This window comes from Schistocerca gregaria, chromosome 7 (genome assembly GCF_023897955.1).
Source record: "Schistocerca gregaria isolate iqSchGreg1 chromosome 7, iqSchGreg1.2, whole genome shotgun sequence".
In the NCBI taxonomy this organism is placed as follows: domain Eukaryota; kingdom Metazoa; phylum Arthropoda; class Insecta; order Orthoptera; family Acrididae; genus Schistocerca; species Schistocerca gregaria.
The window spans coordinates 536,647,719-536,661,866 of record NC_064926.1 but is presented as its reverse complement, the minus strand read 5'-3'; the positions used below and the strand labels follow the sequence as shown (position 1 = coordinate 536,661,866).

Genomic DNA, 14,148 nt, shown 5'->3' with positions numbered 1-14,148 from the left:
AATTGGTCCGCCCCTACCAATCCATCGGTCACCGAATCTGTTGTTGAGAAGCGTACGAACACTTCGACTGAAACGTGCAGGAGCTGCATGAACCACATGTTGTGTCGTACTTGTAAAGGCACATGTTCTAGCAGCACAGGTAGAGTATCCCGTATGAAATCATGATAACGTGCTCCATTGAGTGGAGGTGGACGAAACTAAAATGAGCTCTAACATGGAAATTAAGCGTTTCCGGACACATGTCCGCATTACATCTATGTTTCCTGAAAGTTTGGCCGTACCTTTTTATAACACCCTGTATATCTGATGTCCTAGGTCGACAGTGAGAAATACCATAAAGACCAGGTTGGGCACGTCTCGCACACTGTATGCACGTATGTACCGTCTAACTGCAACAGATACATTGTTGTCTCTGCAGTGCTGTACCGATTCTTACGTTGTGTGTTTGTCGCTGTTTCTTAACTGTAGACGTTGTTATTAAAATAGTGCTGATTGCTTTTGACAATTTCTGTAACCCAATATTTCTAAGCAATGGAAATGTTATAAAAGAACATTACTCGTTTTCTAAAAAAGTTTTATTTAAAAACCAAAAATTTTAACACTGCTTCTTTAGTAAGTAGATAAGCCGGTGTTTTTTTAGGAAACAATGAAAAAACGGCTATAACCGTGACTACGTAAATACCGAAAGAAACCGGTTATTCAGAACTAAAATACCGGTGCCAGTTGTAGCCGGTCGGTTTTTCCCATCCCTACTTCGCAGTACATCTTGCATCCAAATCCGATTGCCAATTCCGTTTGTCTCATAGCAACCACAATTTAAAATCGTGGTAACAACTCTGAGAATCTTGTGTTTGATAATGGGCAAATTAGTATTTGCTTTTCACGAGTAAAAGAAATTTGTAAATTGCATTTGTAGCGCTGTGGTCCAAAAGGATCTTTTGTTTATAAAAATAAATGTTTGTGACTAATTCCTGTAGTTCTGGCAGTCATTGCTACATATCCTCTCATAGAATATGCAATTGTCGCACTCAGTTGCAACCTAAGACATTGCAATTCCTTTTATTGAATATGCAAATGCCACACTCAAGCGCAGTTTAAGACAGTGTGATTCCTTTCCTTTCATACGCAAATGCCACTCTCAAGTGCAGCGTAATACACTCCTGGAAATTGAAATAAGAACACCGTGAATTCATTGTCCTAGGAAGGGGAAACTTTACTGACACATTCCTGGGGTCAGATACATCACATGATCACACTGACAGAACCACAGGCACATAGACACAGGCAACAGAGCATGCACAATGTCGGCACTAGTACAGTGTATATCCACCTTTCGCAGCAATGCAGGCTGCTATTCTCCCATGGAGACGATCGTAGAGATGCTGGATGTAGTCCTGTGGAACGGCTTGCCATGCCATTTCCACCTGGCGCCTCAGTTGGTCCAGCGTTCGTGCTGGACGTGCAGACCGCTTGAGACGACGGATCATCCAGTCCCAAACATGCTCAATGGGGGACAGATCCGGAGATCTTGCTGGCCAGGGTAGTTGACTTACACCTTCTACAGCACGTTGGGTGGCACGGGATACATGCGGACGTGCATTGTCCTGTTGGAACAGCAAGTTCCCTTGCCGGTTTAGGAATGGTAGAACGATGGGTTCGATGACGGTTTGGATGTACCGTGCACTATTCAGTGTCCCTTCGACGATCACCAGAGGTGTACGGCCAGTGTAGGAGATCGCTCCCCACACCATGATGCCGGGTGTTGGCCCTGTGTGCCTCGGTCGTATGCAGTCCTGATTGTGGCGCTCACCTGCACGGCGCCAAACACGCATACGACCATCATTGGAACCAAGGCAAAAGCGACTCTCATCGCTGAAGACGACACGTCTCCATTCGTCCCTCCATTCACGCCTGTCGAGACACCACTGGAGGCGGGCTGCACGATGTTGGGGCGTGAGCGGAAGACGGCCTAACGGTGTGCGGGACCGTAGCCCAGCTACATGGAGACGGTTGCGAATGGTCCTCGCCGATACCCCAGGAGGAACAGTGTCCCTAATTTGCTGGGAAGTGGCGGTGCGGTCCCCTACGGCACTGCGTAGGATCCTACGGTCTTGGCGTGCATCCGTGCGTCGCTGCGGTCCGGTCCCAGGTCGACGGGCACGTGCACCTTCCGCCGACCACTGGCGACAACATCGATGTACTGTGGAGACCTCACGCCCCACGTGTTGAGCAATTCGGCGGTACGTCCACCCGGCCTCCCGCATGCCCACTATACGCCCTCGCTCGAAGTCCGTCAACTGCACATACGGTTCACGTCCACGCTGTCGCGGCATGCTACCAGTGTTAAAGACTGCGATGGAGCTCCGTATGCCACGGCAAACTGGCTGACACTGACGGCGGCGGTGCACAAATGCTGCGCAGCTAGCGCCATTCGACGGCCAACACCGCGGTCCTGGTGTGTCCGCTGTGCCGTGCGTGTGATCATTGCTTGTACAGCCCTCTCGCAGTGTCCGGAGCAAGTATGGTGGGTCTGACACACCGGTGTCTATGTGTTCTTTTTTCCATTTCCAGGAGTGTATGTTGTAACCTCTTCAATCATTACAGTGTAGCTGTAGATCAGATCAGCTGAACTAGTGCTTGGAAGGGGAGGAGTAAGAAACAGCCCAGTCATATTGATTTAGGTTTTTTAATTTACAAATTTCACATGCGTAATGCTTACCATGTACAGTCGTGGACAAAACGAGCGAGACCCCTCGCCTTTTCGTTATGCTGATCCGCACAGCTATAAAGTCTGCTACACTGCATAACAGGCAAGGCTACGAAGTGCTACCAACATACTATGCACAGGAGTGAAATTGGCAAACCATCCGAACTTCGTCAGACTGTTTTCAATCATATGTAAGGCTATATTAATGCTGATTAGTGTGTTAAACACACCACGTAAATATAAGATATAAATGAAAGAAGAAACGCTAATTAGTATGAACTGTACTAATAAAAATGGATTTCAGCTTATCGAGATAACACAACTGTTCTAGTAAGACAAAGTACCCCATATCGTTACGAATTAGCAAAATATTATGCGCATTCGGCCGCGAAACGGTTTGTGTCAACTTTGAGACCAGTCATAGTGGATTACCGTTGCTGACCTACCATGAAAGTGTGCAAATTTAGCAATGCGTGGAGATTCATAGCGAAATTCAGTTAAAAATCATTCTGTGCCACACGTAAGTCAATTCAGTTATTGACAGAAGCGGAAAAAGAAAGGCAGTAACAATTATGAAATTCTACAAGAGTTTCATATTGACATCCACAGGGCGCCAGTACAGAATAAATGTAGCAATAACACGTACTGGGAGCGCAAGAATTTCTTAAAATTGTTTTGCTGATAGTCTATCTGCCTCCATCGAAATTAGAACCGAAAATAAACCAGATCTCCCTTGCAGTAGCAAACACCTTTCACTACGCTAGCAGACAACCCAGGCAAACAGCCCTCCATTATTACCCGAGATGTGAATAAGCCTTCAATTTCGCAATGAAAATGGCAAAATGATCTGCAGTTTCTGTTGCATAGAGCTTTCTGGACTCTAAAACATGAATTTCCTACGTTTATGTCACCGCTTATGTGACAATCAGTCGGGATGTTTATCGAAATAACAAAATACTGTTATTAGCGAGTAATGGCAACGGGTTCTACACAACGCTGGTGACTACTTTGAAGGACAGTAACAGGTGCGAACGTGTAACTCTTTTGTATAGGTTGTGAATAAATAGTTGCCACTATTTAAGTTCCAACCCTCTTACAGTCTTACATATGATTGAAAACAGTCTGAAAAAGTTTGGATAGTTCTTCAGTTTCACGCCTGGGCATCGTATGTTGGTAGCACTTGGTCGCCTTGCCTGTTATGCTGTGTAGCAGACTTTAAAGCTGTGCGGATCAGCATAACGAAAAGGCGGGGAGTCTCGCTCGTTTTGTCCACGACTGTACATACATCAGATAAAATTGAAAATGGGATCATATATGCTTGAGCAGGTGTCAATTTGTCGGTCAAGGGAAGCAATCAGCTAGGAGTTTCGAAACCGCTTGTTCACAACTGGAAGGGAGATGCGAGACCAGGGCTCACCTGAATATCATTCCAGCGGCGAACGCGCCCTCGGACAGCAGCATGGGGTCGAAGGGGTCCCACTTCTCGCGAGGGTACCAGGGCTCCAAGCCCTGGCTGTACTCCCGCTGTGGCACACAAACACACACATTCACCATCGATGTAACAGAATTCATTTCATCGTTCAGATTCTGAAAGGTTTTCTCTCATCCGAATAATACGCAGTTTCGTTTTCTTAGACTGTCGAGAGGAACTGAGTTAGAGACAAATACTGTGTTGGAGACGAAGATCTCGTTGTGGTACACGCTAATGCCGTTGGTGTGACGCATGATCACAGGGTGGGCAAGACGTCGGCACGTATCGTCGTGGTCTTGCGGTTACTGTTTGACGCAAGGGACACTCAGTCTACCTGCCACAACACCTGAGGTATTTATTTAAACGGGTAAAACTGCCACCTTAGAGTTTACTGACATGGGCAACCGTGTGCTGATAGCAGGAATTCTGTTGACTGACTGTAATAACGGATGGGAGGGACACACTGAATCAATCTCCAATTCAGTGCTGAAAAATAACAACTGGCACGCTGCTATTCCATGCAGAATCATTGCCTCGTTATTGCTGAAGCCACCATCTCAATCTTTCCGTTGCAGATGTTCGAAGTGTTTCATGCAGCATAAAGAATAGCGTGGACGCAGGAACACGGCTGTTGGATGCTCTATGCCCGAGGCAAATTTGTCGCTGTCAGCGTTGTTACACGCTGATGGTAGGGTGCGAGTGCGTCGGGAACAACACGTGGCGATGGATACTCCCTATCGCCAAGCCACAGTCTGTCCATGTGTTGGACTTATTGTCGTGTGGCGGACGTGTGCGTGGAATGGAGTGTGGCTTCTGATAGTTTTCCATCGTTTCTGATAGGCGAACAATCGACTGGAGCCAGCTCCGACTATATCCGCCAGAAACTAGTATGCTTGTAAATTTTGTTAAAAGTCATCTTGTAAACACCATGAGCTGCAGAACACGTCGTCAGTGGCATCTGGAGGACAACGAATAATTCTATGTCTTTGATATCTACAACACAGCAATCGTATATATAATATGTAAGTAAACTTACGTTTCTGCCGTTATATATGAAATTGTTATGTTCTAGATATGGCTATGCTTGCAATTATTCGTTGTTCTCTTGTTCAGATGCCGCCGACGCTGCGTTCTACATCCGAACACCGGGTTGACTATTAAACACTTTAAAAGCAACTGACTGCGTTTACATGATGTCCTTCAAAAATGTCCTTTAATTTTGTGCTGAAGTTAACGGTCTCAGATCAGGACAACATCTCTGCTTATTCGATGTCTCGAGGAGGCCATACAAGGATAGAAAAGCTACCTTCGACATGTAGAAAAGGAATACTACACACTAATAGAGGTGTCACTGATTGTATTTCTTATGAACGTACCCTGCCCTGAGACATATATACTTAACTGAGTGAGTAAGAAGCAGCTTTTTGCCCAGTGCTACACCAGCTTAATTTCATTTCTTCTGTTTCAACAACTTAAAATAAATTTTTTAAACCTTAGTTTTATCGGTGTACCCTTCGTCCAGAATCTATCATTGCTTAAAGCTGTGATTAACCATAGTTTCTTTTTTAAGATCAATATTCAGAAATGCAGACATTAGATGATTATAGTATATCAGTGTGAATGTGTCCAAGATAATGCTACGCCATCTATGATAACGATAATGTTTGTGTGTGTTGTGAGACTAAATTGAAAAAGAAACACAATAAAGTGTTATACTTCAAAAGTATAGTAAAAGATAACTAACAAAGATAAATAAAGGAGTAGTTAACACAAAGAGAAAGTGAGTAAAAGGAGGGAAAATTAATAGTTTTCTCACTTTATTTGTAGTGAACGGTAGCAGCGCAAATACCTTTTATCTTTTTTTAGCAGTAAATGACTTCTTTGCTTCTCACGAGAACAATTTGAAAAGTAATTTCCGCGTGCATTCTGCACGAGACAAAGCAAACGTTGAGACATCTAATACACGTCAGTTACGTGGTACATATCCGGTAGGAACGAGCAGAAGGAGCACTGGTGACGTTCTAGTTTTAGTGATAAAGGTAATGGCTGCTGCAATCAAAAAACCAGACTACACTGAAGTACATGCAGACAATGAGATTTCTTTTGCGAGGCATTAAAAATATCAGCAATCCCTACATATTCAAATTGAAATTTGTGCAGTTTGTGGAGAGACTGTTATGCTGTCTCGGAACGGACCAAGTAATTCACGTGGCCAGGTGAGGAGTAAACTATTGTCTGCAGTCAACGACGAATTCGTGAAAAACGAGGACGATCAGCTGTTACGGAATTACTGGAACGTTTGACTTACGTTACGCGCACAGATCTGTTCGACGTAATAACTGGAAGATTAGACTACCACATGTCTCGTGCACGTTAACTGCAAAATTTCTTTCTGATGACCATAAGACCAAGAGAACGTGAGTTGAAACATTCTACTTTCAATATGCATACCAAGGTGGCCACTTTACCCATTAAATTTTTACAGGCATGAGATGAGCGTTTCATGCGTGAACGTCGAGACAAAACCAATGAATTGACTGCGCTCCCACTGGTTCATCACAGAATTCTGTGAATTACGTTCTGACATTTTTTTCAGAAAGAGGTTATAGATACTGTCTTTTAGGACAAAATAGGCGTCTGACTAATTTAGTTTAGATAACGAGGCTCTAAATCCTGTCAACAGTGTATAGCGACAGATGAAAAAATAGAATATACACTCCTGGAAATTGAAATAAGAACACCGTGAATTCATTGTCCCAGGAAGGGGAAACTTTATTGACACATTCCTGGGGTCAGATACATCACATGATCACACTGACAGAACCACAGGCACATAGACACAGGCAACAGAGCATGCACAATGTCGGCACTAGTACAGTGTATATCCACCTTTCGCAGCAATGCAGGCTGCTATTCTCCCAAGGAGACGTTCGTAGAGATGCTGGATGTAGTCCTGTGGAACGGCTTGCCATGCCATTTCCACCTGGCGCCTCAGTTGGTCCAGCGTTTGTGCTGGACGTGCAGACAGCGTGAGACGACGCTTCATCCAGTCCCAAACATGCTCAATGGGGGTCAGATCCGGAGATCTTGCTGGCCAGGGTAGTTGACTTACACCTTCTACAGCACGTTGGGTGGCACGGGATACATGCGGACGTGCATTGTCCTGTTGGAACAGCAAGTTCCCTTGCCGTCTAGGAATGGTAGAACGATGGGTTCGATGACGGTTTGGATGTACCGTGCACTATTCACTGTCCCCTCGACGATCACCAGAGGTATACGGCCAGTGTAGGAGATCGCTCCCCACACCATGATGCCGGGTGTTGGCCCTGTGTGCCTCGGTCGTATGCAGTCCTGATTGTGGCGCTCACCAGCACGGCGCCAAACACGCATACGACCATCATTGGCACCAAGGCAGAAACGATTCTCATCGCTGAAGACGACACGTCTCCATTCGTCCCTCCATTCACGCCTGTCGCGACACCACTGGAGGCGGGCTGCACGATGTTGGGGCGTGAGCGGAAGACGGCCTAACGGTGTGCGGGACCGTAGCCCAGCTTCATGGAGACGGTTGCGAATGGTCCTCGCCGATACCCCAGGAGCAACAGTGTCCCTAATTTGCTGGGAAGTGGCGGTGCGGTCCCCTACGGCACTGCGTAGGATGCTACGGTCTTGGCGTGCATCCGTGTGTCGCTGCGGTCCGGTCCCAGGTCGACGGGCACTTGCACCTTCCGCCGACCACTGGCGACAACATCGATGTACTGTGGAGACCTCACGCCCCACGTGTTGAGCAATTCGGCGGTACGTCTATCCGGCCTCCCGCATGCCCACTATACGCCCACGCTCAAAGTCCGTCAACTGCACATACGGTTCATGTCCACGCTGTCGCGGCATGCTACCAGTGTTAAAGACTGCGATGGAGCTCCGTATGCCACGACAAACTGGCTGACACTGACGGCGGCGGTGCACAAATGCTGCGCAGCTAGCGCCATTCGACGGCCAACACCGCGGTTCCTGGTGTGTCCGCTGTGCCGTGCGTGTGATCATTGCTTGGACAGCCCTCTCGCAGTGTCCGGAGCAAGTATGGTGGGTCTGACACACCGGTGTCTATGTGTTCTTTTTTCCAATTCCAGGAGTGTAGTTAAAAATAACCAACGTGACAATTTTGTCACATGACATACTGCCATAGTACTTACATGAAAAATGGATAACTTTTGAAAAGATTATTGTCAGTTGTTTGACTGCAACAAAATTCACCCCGGATTTTGCTTTTGTGATTCTTACCTGTTTCTAGAAATGAAAAAAATGATTATTGTCTCAGTGTTTCGAAAACGTTGATTCAAGCTGTGTCAAATAGTGGTTAAGGTAATTGATAACAACGTTCTGAAACTAGGAAACATAGAAGGTGTTCAACCACGGCAGCAAGTGTCTTAATAGTTCTTACTTTGACACTTGCTGACAACATCTTTCACCATGACACTTGAGGCCCTGTCCAGCGAAGTGGCAAAATTGTTGGTACACTGGACTCTCATTCGGGAAGTCAGTGGTTCAAATCTCCAGATTTCCTGTGTTTTATTTTCTAAAAGTCTTATGGCGAAGGTCGCGATGACCCGATGATTCTTATGAAAAAAACACGGAGGATTTTCTTTCACATTTGCTGCTTATGTTACGTCTCGTATAACGTCGAAGTTACATCCTACTGTACTTTCTTTGTTTTTACTAAGCGTCGTATTGGGAGCATCTTCCAAAAATCAACATAATGGTCTGGCGGTGGTAATTTTTGCAAAACTGAGCGACATCGACTCGGTGCCCGAAAGACTCAGCAAGGCTCGCTAGGTGCGGGAAGAGGTTTGATAACGATGTCAAAATAGAGTTGTTGCTCTACTAATGTATCTGACTTGCATAAAGGCTTTGCACTTACCTGCACGATGTACCACGAAGTGAAGCGGAGAGCTATCCACAGCATGTAGAAAATGTTGGTGATGAAATCGACGACGTTCCACAGGTCCGTGATGTACTCCAATAGCCCGCCACCCCACAGCGACCTTATTTCGCACCACATGAGACCTGCGCACATACCCAACTGTATCACGTACCAGCTGAATACGGCTGTCGTGCAAACTTTGTTGTATATGCGGTTTTATGGTTTTGGTATCCGTCAGTTAATCATAACTTCACGGCCTTCTGCCGTCTTGATTGGAAATACCGTCGGTTATCGACAGCAGATAATAATAATTCAAGAAATAAATATTTCACATCTACAGTTATCTTCTGTATTCAGTTATTCTGTCAGAAACTGTTTCGAGGCTAAATCTTCATCATAAAATGTTCATCATCATCACAGTACCTTAACAATTGCAAGCACGCTACAAAAATGTGGAAATGAAGGACAACATTAGAAATATTTGTTGTTATTTCAGATACTGACGATATGTTGTTGATTAATTACATACTTATTGCATTTTGCATTTCAAAATCCATACCTCATATTGTGTGTATAATCATGGTCGAGTTTAGACTTTTTTATGTTTCTATACAACTACCTATCTCAAGGCATGTCATTATCCTTCTGTATTCTTTTTGGCGTGAAAACGTCCATTCGCTCGTCGGTCGAACTTTCTTGAGTGGCAAAATACCATGAGATCTGAGTATCTGATAACTAAGAAACTAATAACGTGTAAGCACTTGCTGTGCCCAGAAGGGATAGATCATGTCTGTATGTGTTTGCCACGCGATATTTGTCCTGTCTGTGACGTCATCGTTCCAGTGTAGGTAGGCGCGCGTAATTGTTACAAATTAGGTTTGTGTAAAGTTGTAAAGTGGTGTAGCGTAGAAACGCATTTAGGTAGGACACAGATTTGGATGACATTGTAAAGAGCTTGCGGAACAAAAATAACACAATTAAAATATTCCCGGAATATAACTGAAGTAGGAGCAAAATAAAAATTACAAAATAATAAAATATGACATCCTATACGATTAGTACATATGTTCAGATTTATAGAAGACGCAACTCAGAGAAAAGCTCTCCACGAAAAGGATGCAAAAGCCTAGACGTCGAGTGTCGAGCGAATGCGAGAGCTGCGGCTGCGTCGAGGAGGGAATGGAAGAAACGGCGCAAAGAGATTACGCAGCTTGCTCATCAGGAATACAGGGGCCAATGGCCAAACTTGTGATTTGTCTGTTCTGTTCCGCTGTACTGCTCTGTGTAACCACTGTGTTAAAGAGCTTCATAGTTAAAGTACGCATTAACACGAAATACTTGCTACAATTTTATGCCGACATTTTCGCGAAAAATCTAGGATGCAACCGAAACATTACAGATAGAATTTATTTTTCTTTGTAATAGGTTACGTCTCTCTGTTTCTATCAGCACAAGGCATCGTAGATACCTATGACTATTTAAGTAGAAATTACATGAAACGAGCCATATATTGAAGCAGTAGATAGCCTTTTCCCATTTTTATGTGAGCACGAAGTCCTACAAACGGTGGACAAGAAGTTTCATTTATGTTACATACCATTAATTGTAACATGATAAACCTTCCCTTTCGTTCGTACCTCTCTGAAGCTCATTTGTGCTGCATTTTACCAACATTTAAATCAGTTACACAATTATCCCTTAACGTCTTTCGGTTTTTCATGTGCGTTTATTTACTTTGGTTGCAAATCAGTTTCAGTGCTGCTTGTAAATAAAAGCGTGTCGTGAAATGTACAGGTGAAATTCTTTGGGTTGTTGATAGGTGGTATTGTATAAAATATTAAATAGATTCGGAATACGTTGTTTTATAGTGATGGCATTCAATCTTCTAAATTTTCTTCTGTTGCCATTCTGAAAGGAAGGACTTGAACGAGTTGTAAGCAGTATTTCACAAAATAAATCTGCCACAACTACAGTGGACTCAAGCCGTCATACACAGATTCCACGTTACAGCATCATTATGTAATGCTCTTAATCATCGAAAAGCCTTATCGGTTGTAAAAAGTCCGCCACATCTATGAGTGATGCAAAAATTACATATGTACGTTCAAACCAGACCATAACTATCCTTTGTATTAAGCGTCACATGGAGGAGTCAGATCACGCCTAACTCTGGCTTAGGACAGTGATCTGGGTCCTTCAAGAAAAACCAGAATCATATACCCATCATGAGTGTGATCATCAGTTAAAACAATAATTTGTGGTGAAAAGCAAGGTAATTTCGTAATCGGAATAGAAAGCACTGATGGAGAAGAACTGGCTCGTGAATGGTGAGTGTATCTGACTGTGTAGAGCACCGAAACACTTTGTTAGTGAGTAGATGCTAGAATCTTCAGGTGAGTTAAAAAGCAAATTAAATTCTCTAGCTGCTCTGATGCTGCGTTAGCACGTATTTTGTTTACATGACTGCAGTGCTGGACCATATATTGTTTGGATTGCTGGTAAGTGGTATAGTATAAAATATAAAAGAGTTTCGGAGTACGTTCCTTTATAGTGTTGCCACTCAATCTTTTACATTTTCTTCTACTGCCAGGACTTTAACTAGCTGTGACCACAATATTTCTCTTTGCTGAAATTGCCAGAAGTAGAGAGAGAGAGAGAGATTACTCTGGCAGAATCTGTGTTAAAGTAAGAGATTTGAATTACATATCTGCATCGCTGGTCATTAAAAGTGCAACACCATAAATGCGGCGGCATACAACAAAAGATAAACTGGCGTGAACTGTAGTACATGTTTGGATATGCAAGTGATTAGCATTTCAGTGCGACCTGACAAAGCTCGTGAAAACAATGCTATCTACACTCTATACACGGTGATTCGACTGCTCCTTCCGCCGCCGTTTTATGCAACCCGCAATGATACCTGGCCTTCAAAAACCATGCACGAGATTCTCTCGCTCGCTACGCGCAAACTATTAGTCCTAGAGAGAAAATGAACAGCACCTTTCTTTAGGAAATTTAATATATTGGTAGTTAATTACTGGGGACCACGGTCTACGAGTTATTTAAGAAAAACGTACAATCGTGAGCTTCAAACGCACGTCCATCCCCACACTCATCCCTCACCAATCGGGATTCTTAGTGTGTTGTTCGTGGCAGTGCCTCCTACCACTGTACAAAAATATACAGATTTTTGGTCTCTCTTAATTGGGATATTATGCCACCAGTATAGTCAGCTACTTCGTTAACATTAATTTAAACGCGTGCGTGAGGGTAATGAAAGAAAAACGACTTTTGTAAACGTTAGCATAAAATGAATTACGTTGACAATTCGATCCAAACTTAACAGTTACAACCCCTGTTGTTTCGTAGCCAGAAGGTCTGACGAGTACAAGGATGTAATTGTTTATTTTATGCTGTTAAAATTCACAAATTGTTAGGTAAAATTTAGGCGAACATTAATGTGGGAAATAATTCGTGGAGTCGCAAATTTTTGTACAGTGGTAGGAGGGAGTGACATGAACAACACACTAGAAATCCTGAGCAATGGGGCTCAGTGTGGGATTGGGATGTGCGTTTTAAGGTCACTTTTGTACCCTTTTCTTGAATAACTCGAAAACTACAGCTTCTAGCAAAAACGTACCCCACTATAAAATTTAACTGCATTAAGTTTCCTACAAAGATGTCCTGTTCATTTTTTATGTAGGACTGACAGGTAATGTTTAGCGAGCGAGAGAATGTGAAAATCTGCCACGTGGATTCTTCAAGGCTAGATTTCTCATTGCGGGTTGTATAAAACAACATCGATAAGGGCAGTTGAGTTGCTCTTTACACAAGGAAAGACAAAGCAGTGCGTTTCTCATTTAGAAGTCGCACTTGTGTGACGTTTGTTTGTAACAAGAAAGTCTTATCCTGGTGTGAAAAAAATAAATGTTTACTAGCAAGCGTCAGAAAAAAGATTTCTAAACTCAGCTCGACTCGATGCCGAATCGGGTTAAAGCTACTGCTGTTTAGATCGGTGTAATAAATTTTGCACCCTGTATATCCCCAATTCCCCTTCAAATTTTATCGAGAATTTTTCCTGGTAGAGAGTATACGCACTATAAGTAAAATTTAATTAATTGTTGGTTTTTACAGTGTTAGTGGCCGGTAACATACTACATTTTGTTTAGAGTAATTGTACTGTAAGTATCTCTCTGATACTGTTTTTCTTAGTCTATTGTCGTGATCTGAGGACGTCTGCCTCCACTTTGTTATCTATTATTTGGGTGACCCGGGTCTATTACCAACAATGTTATGAAAATTTGATTGGTGACTGCACTGGAATTGGGTTCCTCAACCTCATCAGAACAAGTGTCATTTAGCGAAGAATAAGAGAATCCTGATCGGAAAGCTAGTGTTAACAACCCGTGGGATGTTCCGCAGACCGCTGCCCTTCATTTACTGCCACTCGACGATGCAGGGTGAAGCAGAGGCCGGTGAATCCCGTGACCCGACTAGGTTTGTCGTTCCTTGTTACCGTGGGACCTCCGGGTAGCAACGCGAGAAAGCGCCGTGCGGGCTGGCCGGGGTGGCGGCACTCACTGAAGACGTAGATGATGATGACGAACTCGACGAGCCCTGGCAGCGACCCGCGCTCCTTGCGCTTCCACTCTGCCAGGATTGAGCGCAGCCAGTCGTTGCCGAACCACTCGATCAGCATGAACTCCACGCGCTGGGATGCCAGGCCCAGGAGCGCTACGGCACAGACACACACAGTCTCCTCTCAGCACACTGTACCTACTGCATTGCACTAGAAGTGACTTACTGCGGCATTTTTACATCACGCTGCGTGGCGACGTAATTCTGAATGCCAGGGTTTACGTCCCTTTTAACTTACACTTGTTACGAATTAGACCGTGTATCGGATACTACGATAATGTCACTCGCACTCGTCATTCGTGCGGATGACTGCTGTCATCCACAAAGCAAGCGGTCTATTTCCACACTTTGAACGCTCTTCATGACTGGCTTTATGATTTTTTAAATAAATCTAAATATTATACATTTAAG

General features: G+C 44.0%; 1 protein-coding gene across 3 annotated transcripts in view; it reads right to left on the bottom strand.

The window, feature by feature from the left end:
- LOC126282063 (transient receptor potential protein) overlaps positions 1-14,148 on the bottom strand; it is a 413,093-nt gene that overhangs the window by 111,438 nt on the left and 287,507 nt on the right. For all 3 annotated transcript variants that reach the window (XM_049981506.1, XM_049981508.1, XM_049981507.1), the window contains exons 10-12: positions 13,681-13,833; positions 9,097-9,242; positions 4,125-4,231 (exon numbers count right to left, since the gene is read on the bottom strand). In XM_049981506.1, the coding sequence (XP_049837463.1) occupies positions 4,125-4,231; positions 9,097-9,242; positions 13,681-13,833 (406 nt within the window). The remainder of the gene's footprint in view (positions 1-4,124; positions 4,232-9,096; positions 9,243-13,680; positions 13,834-14,148) is intronic.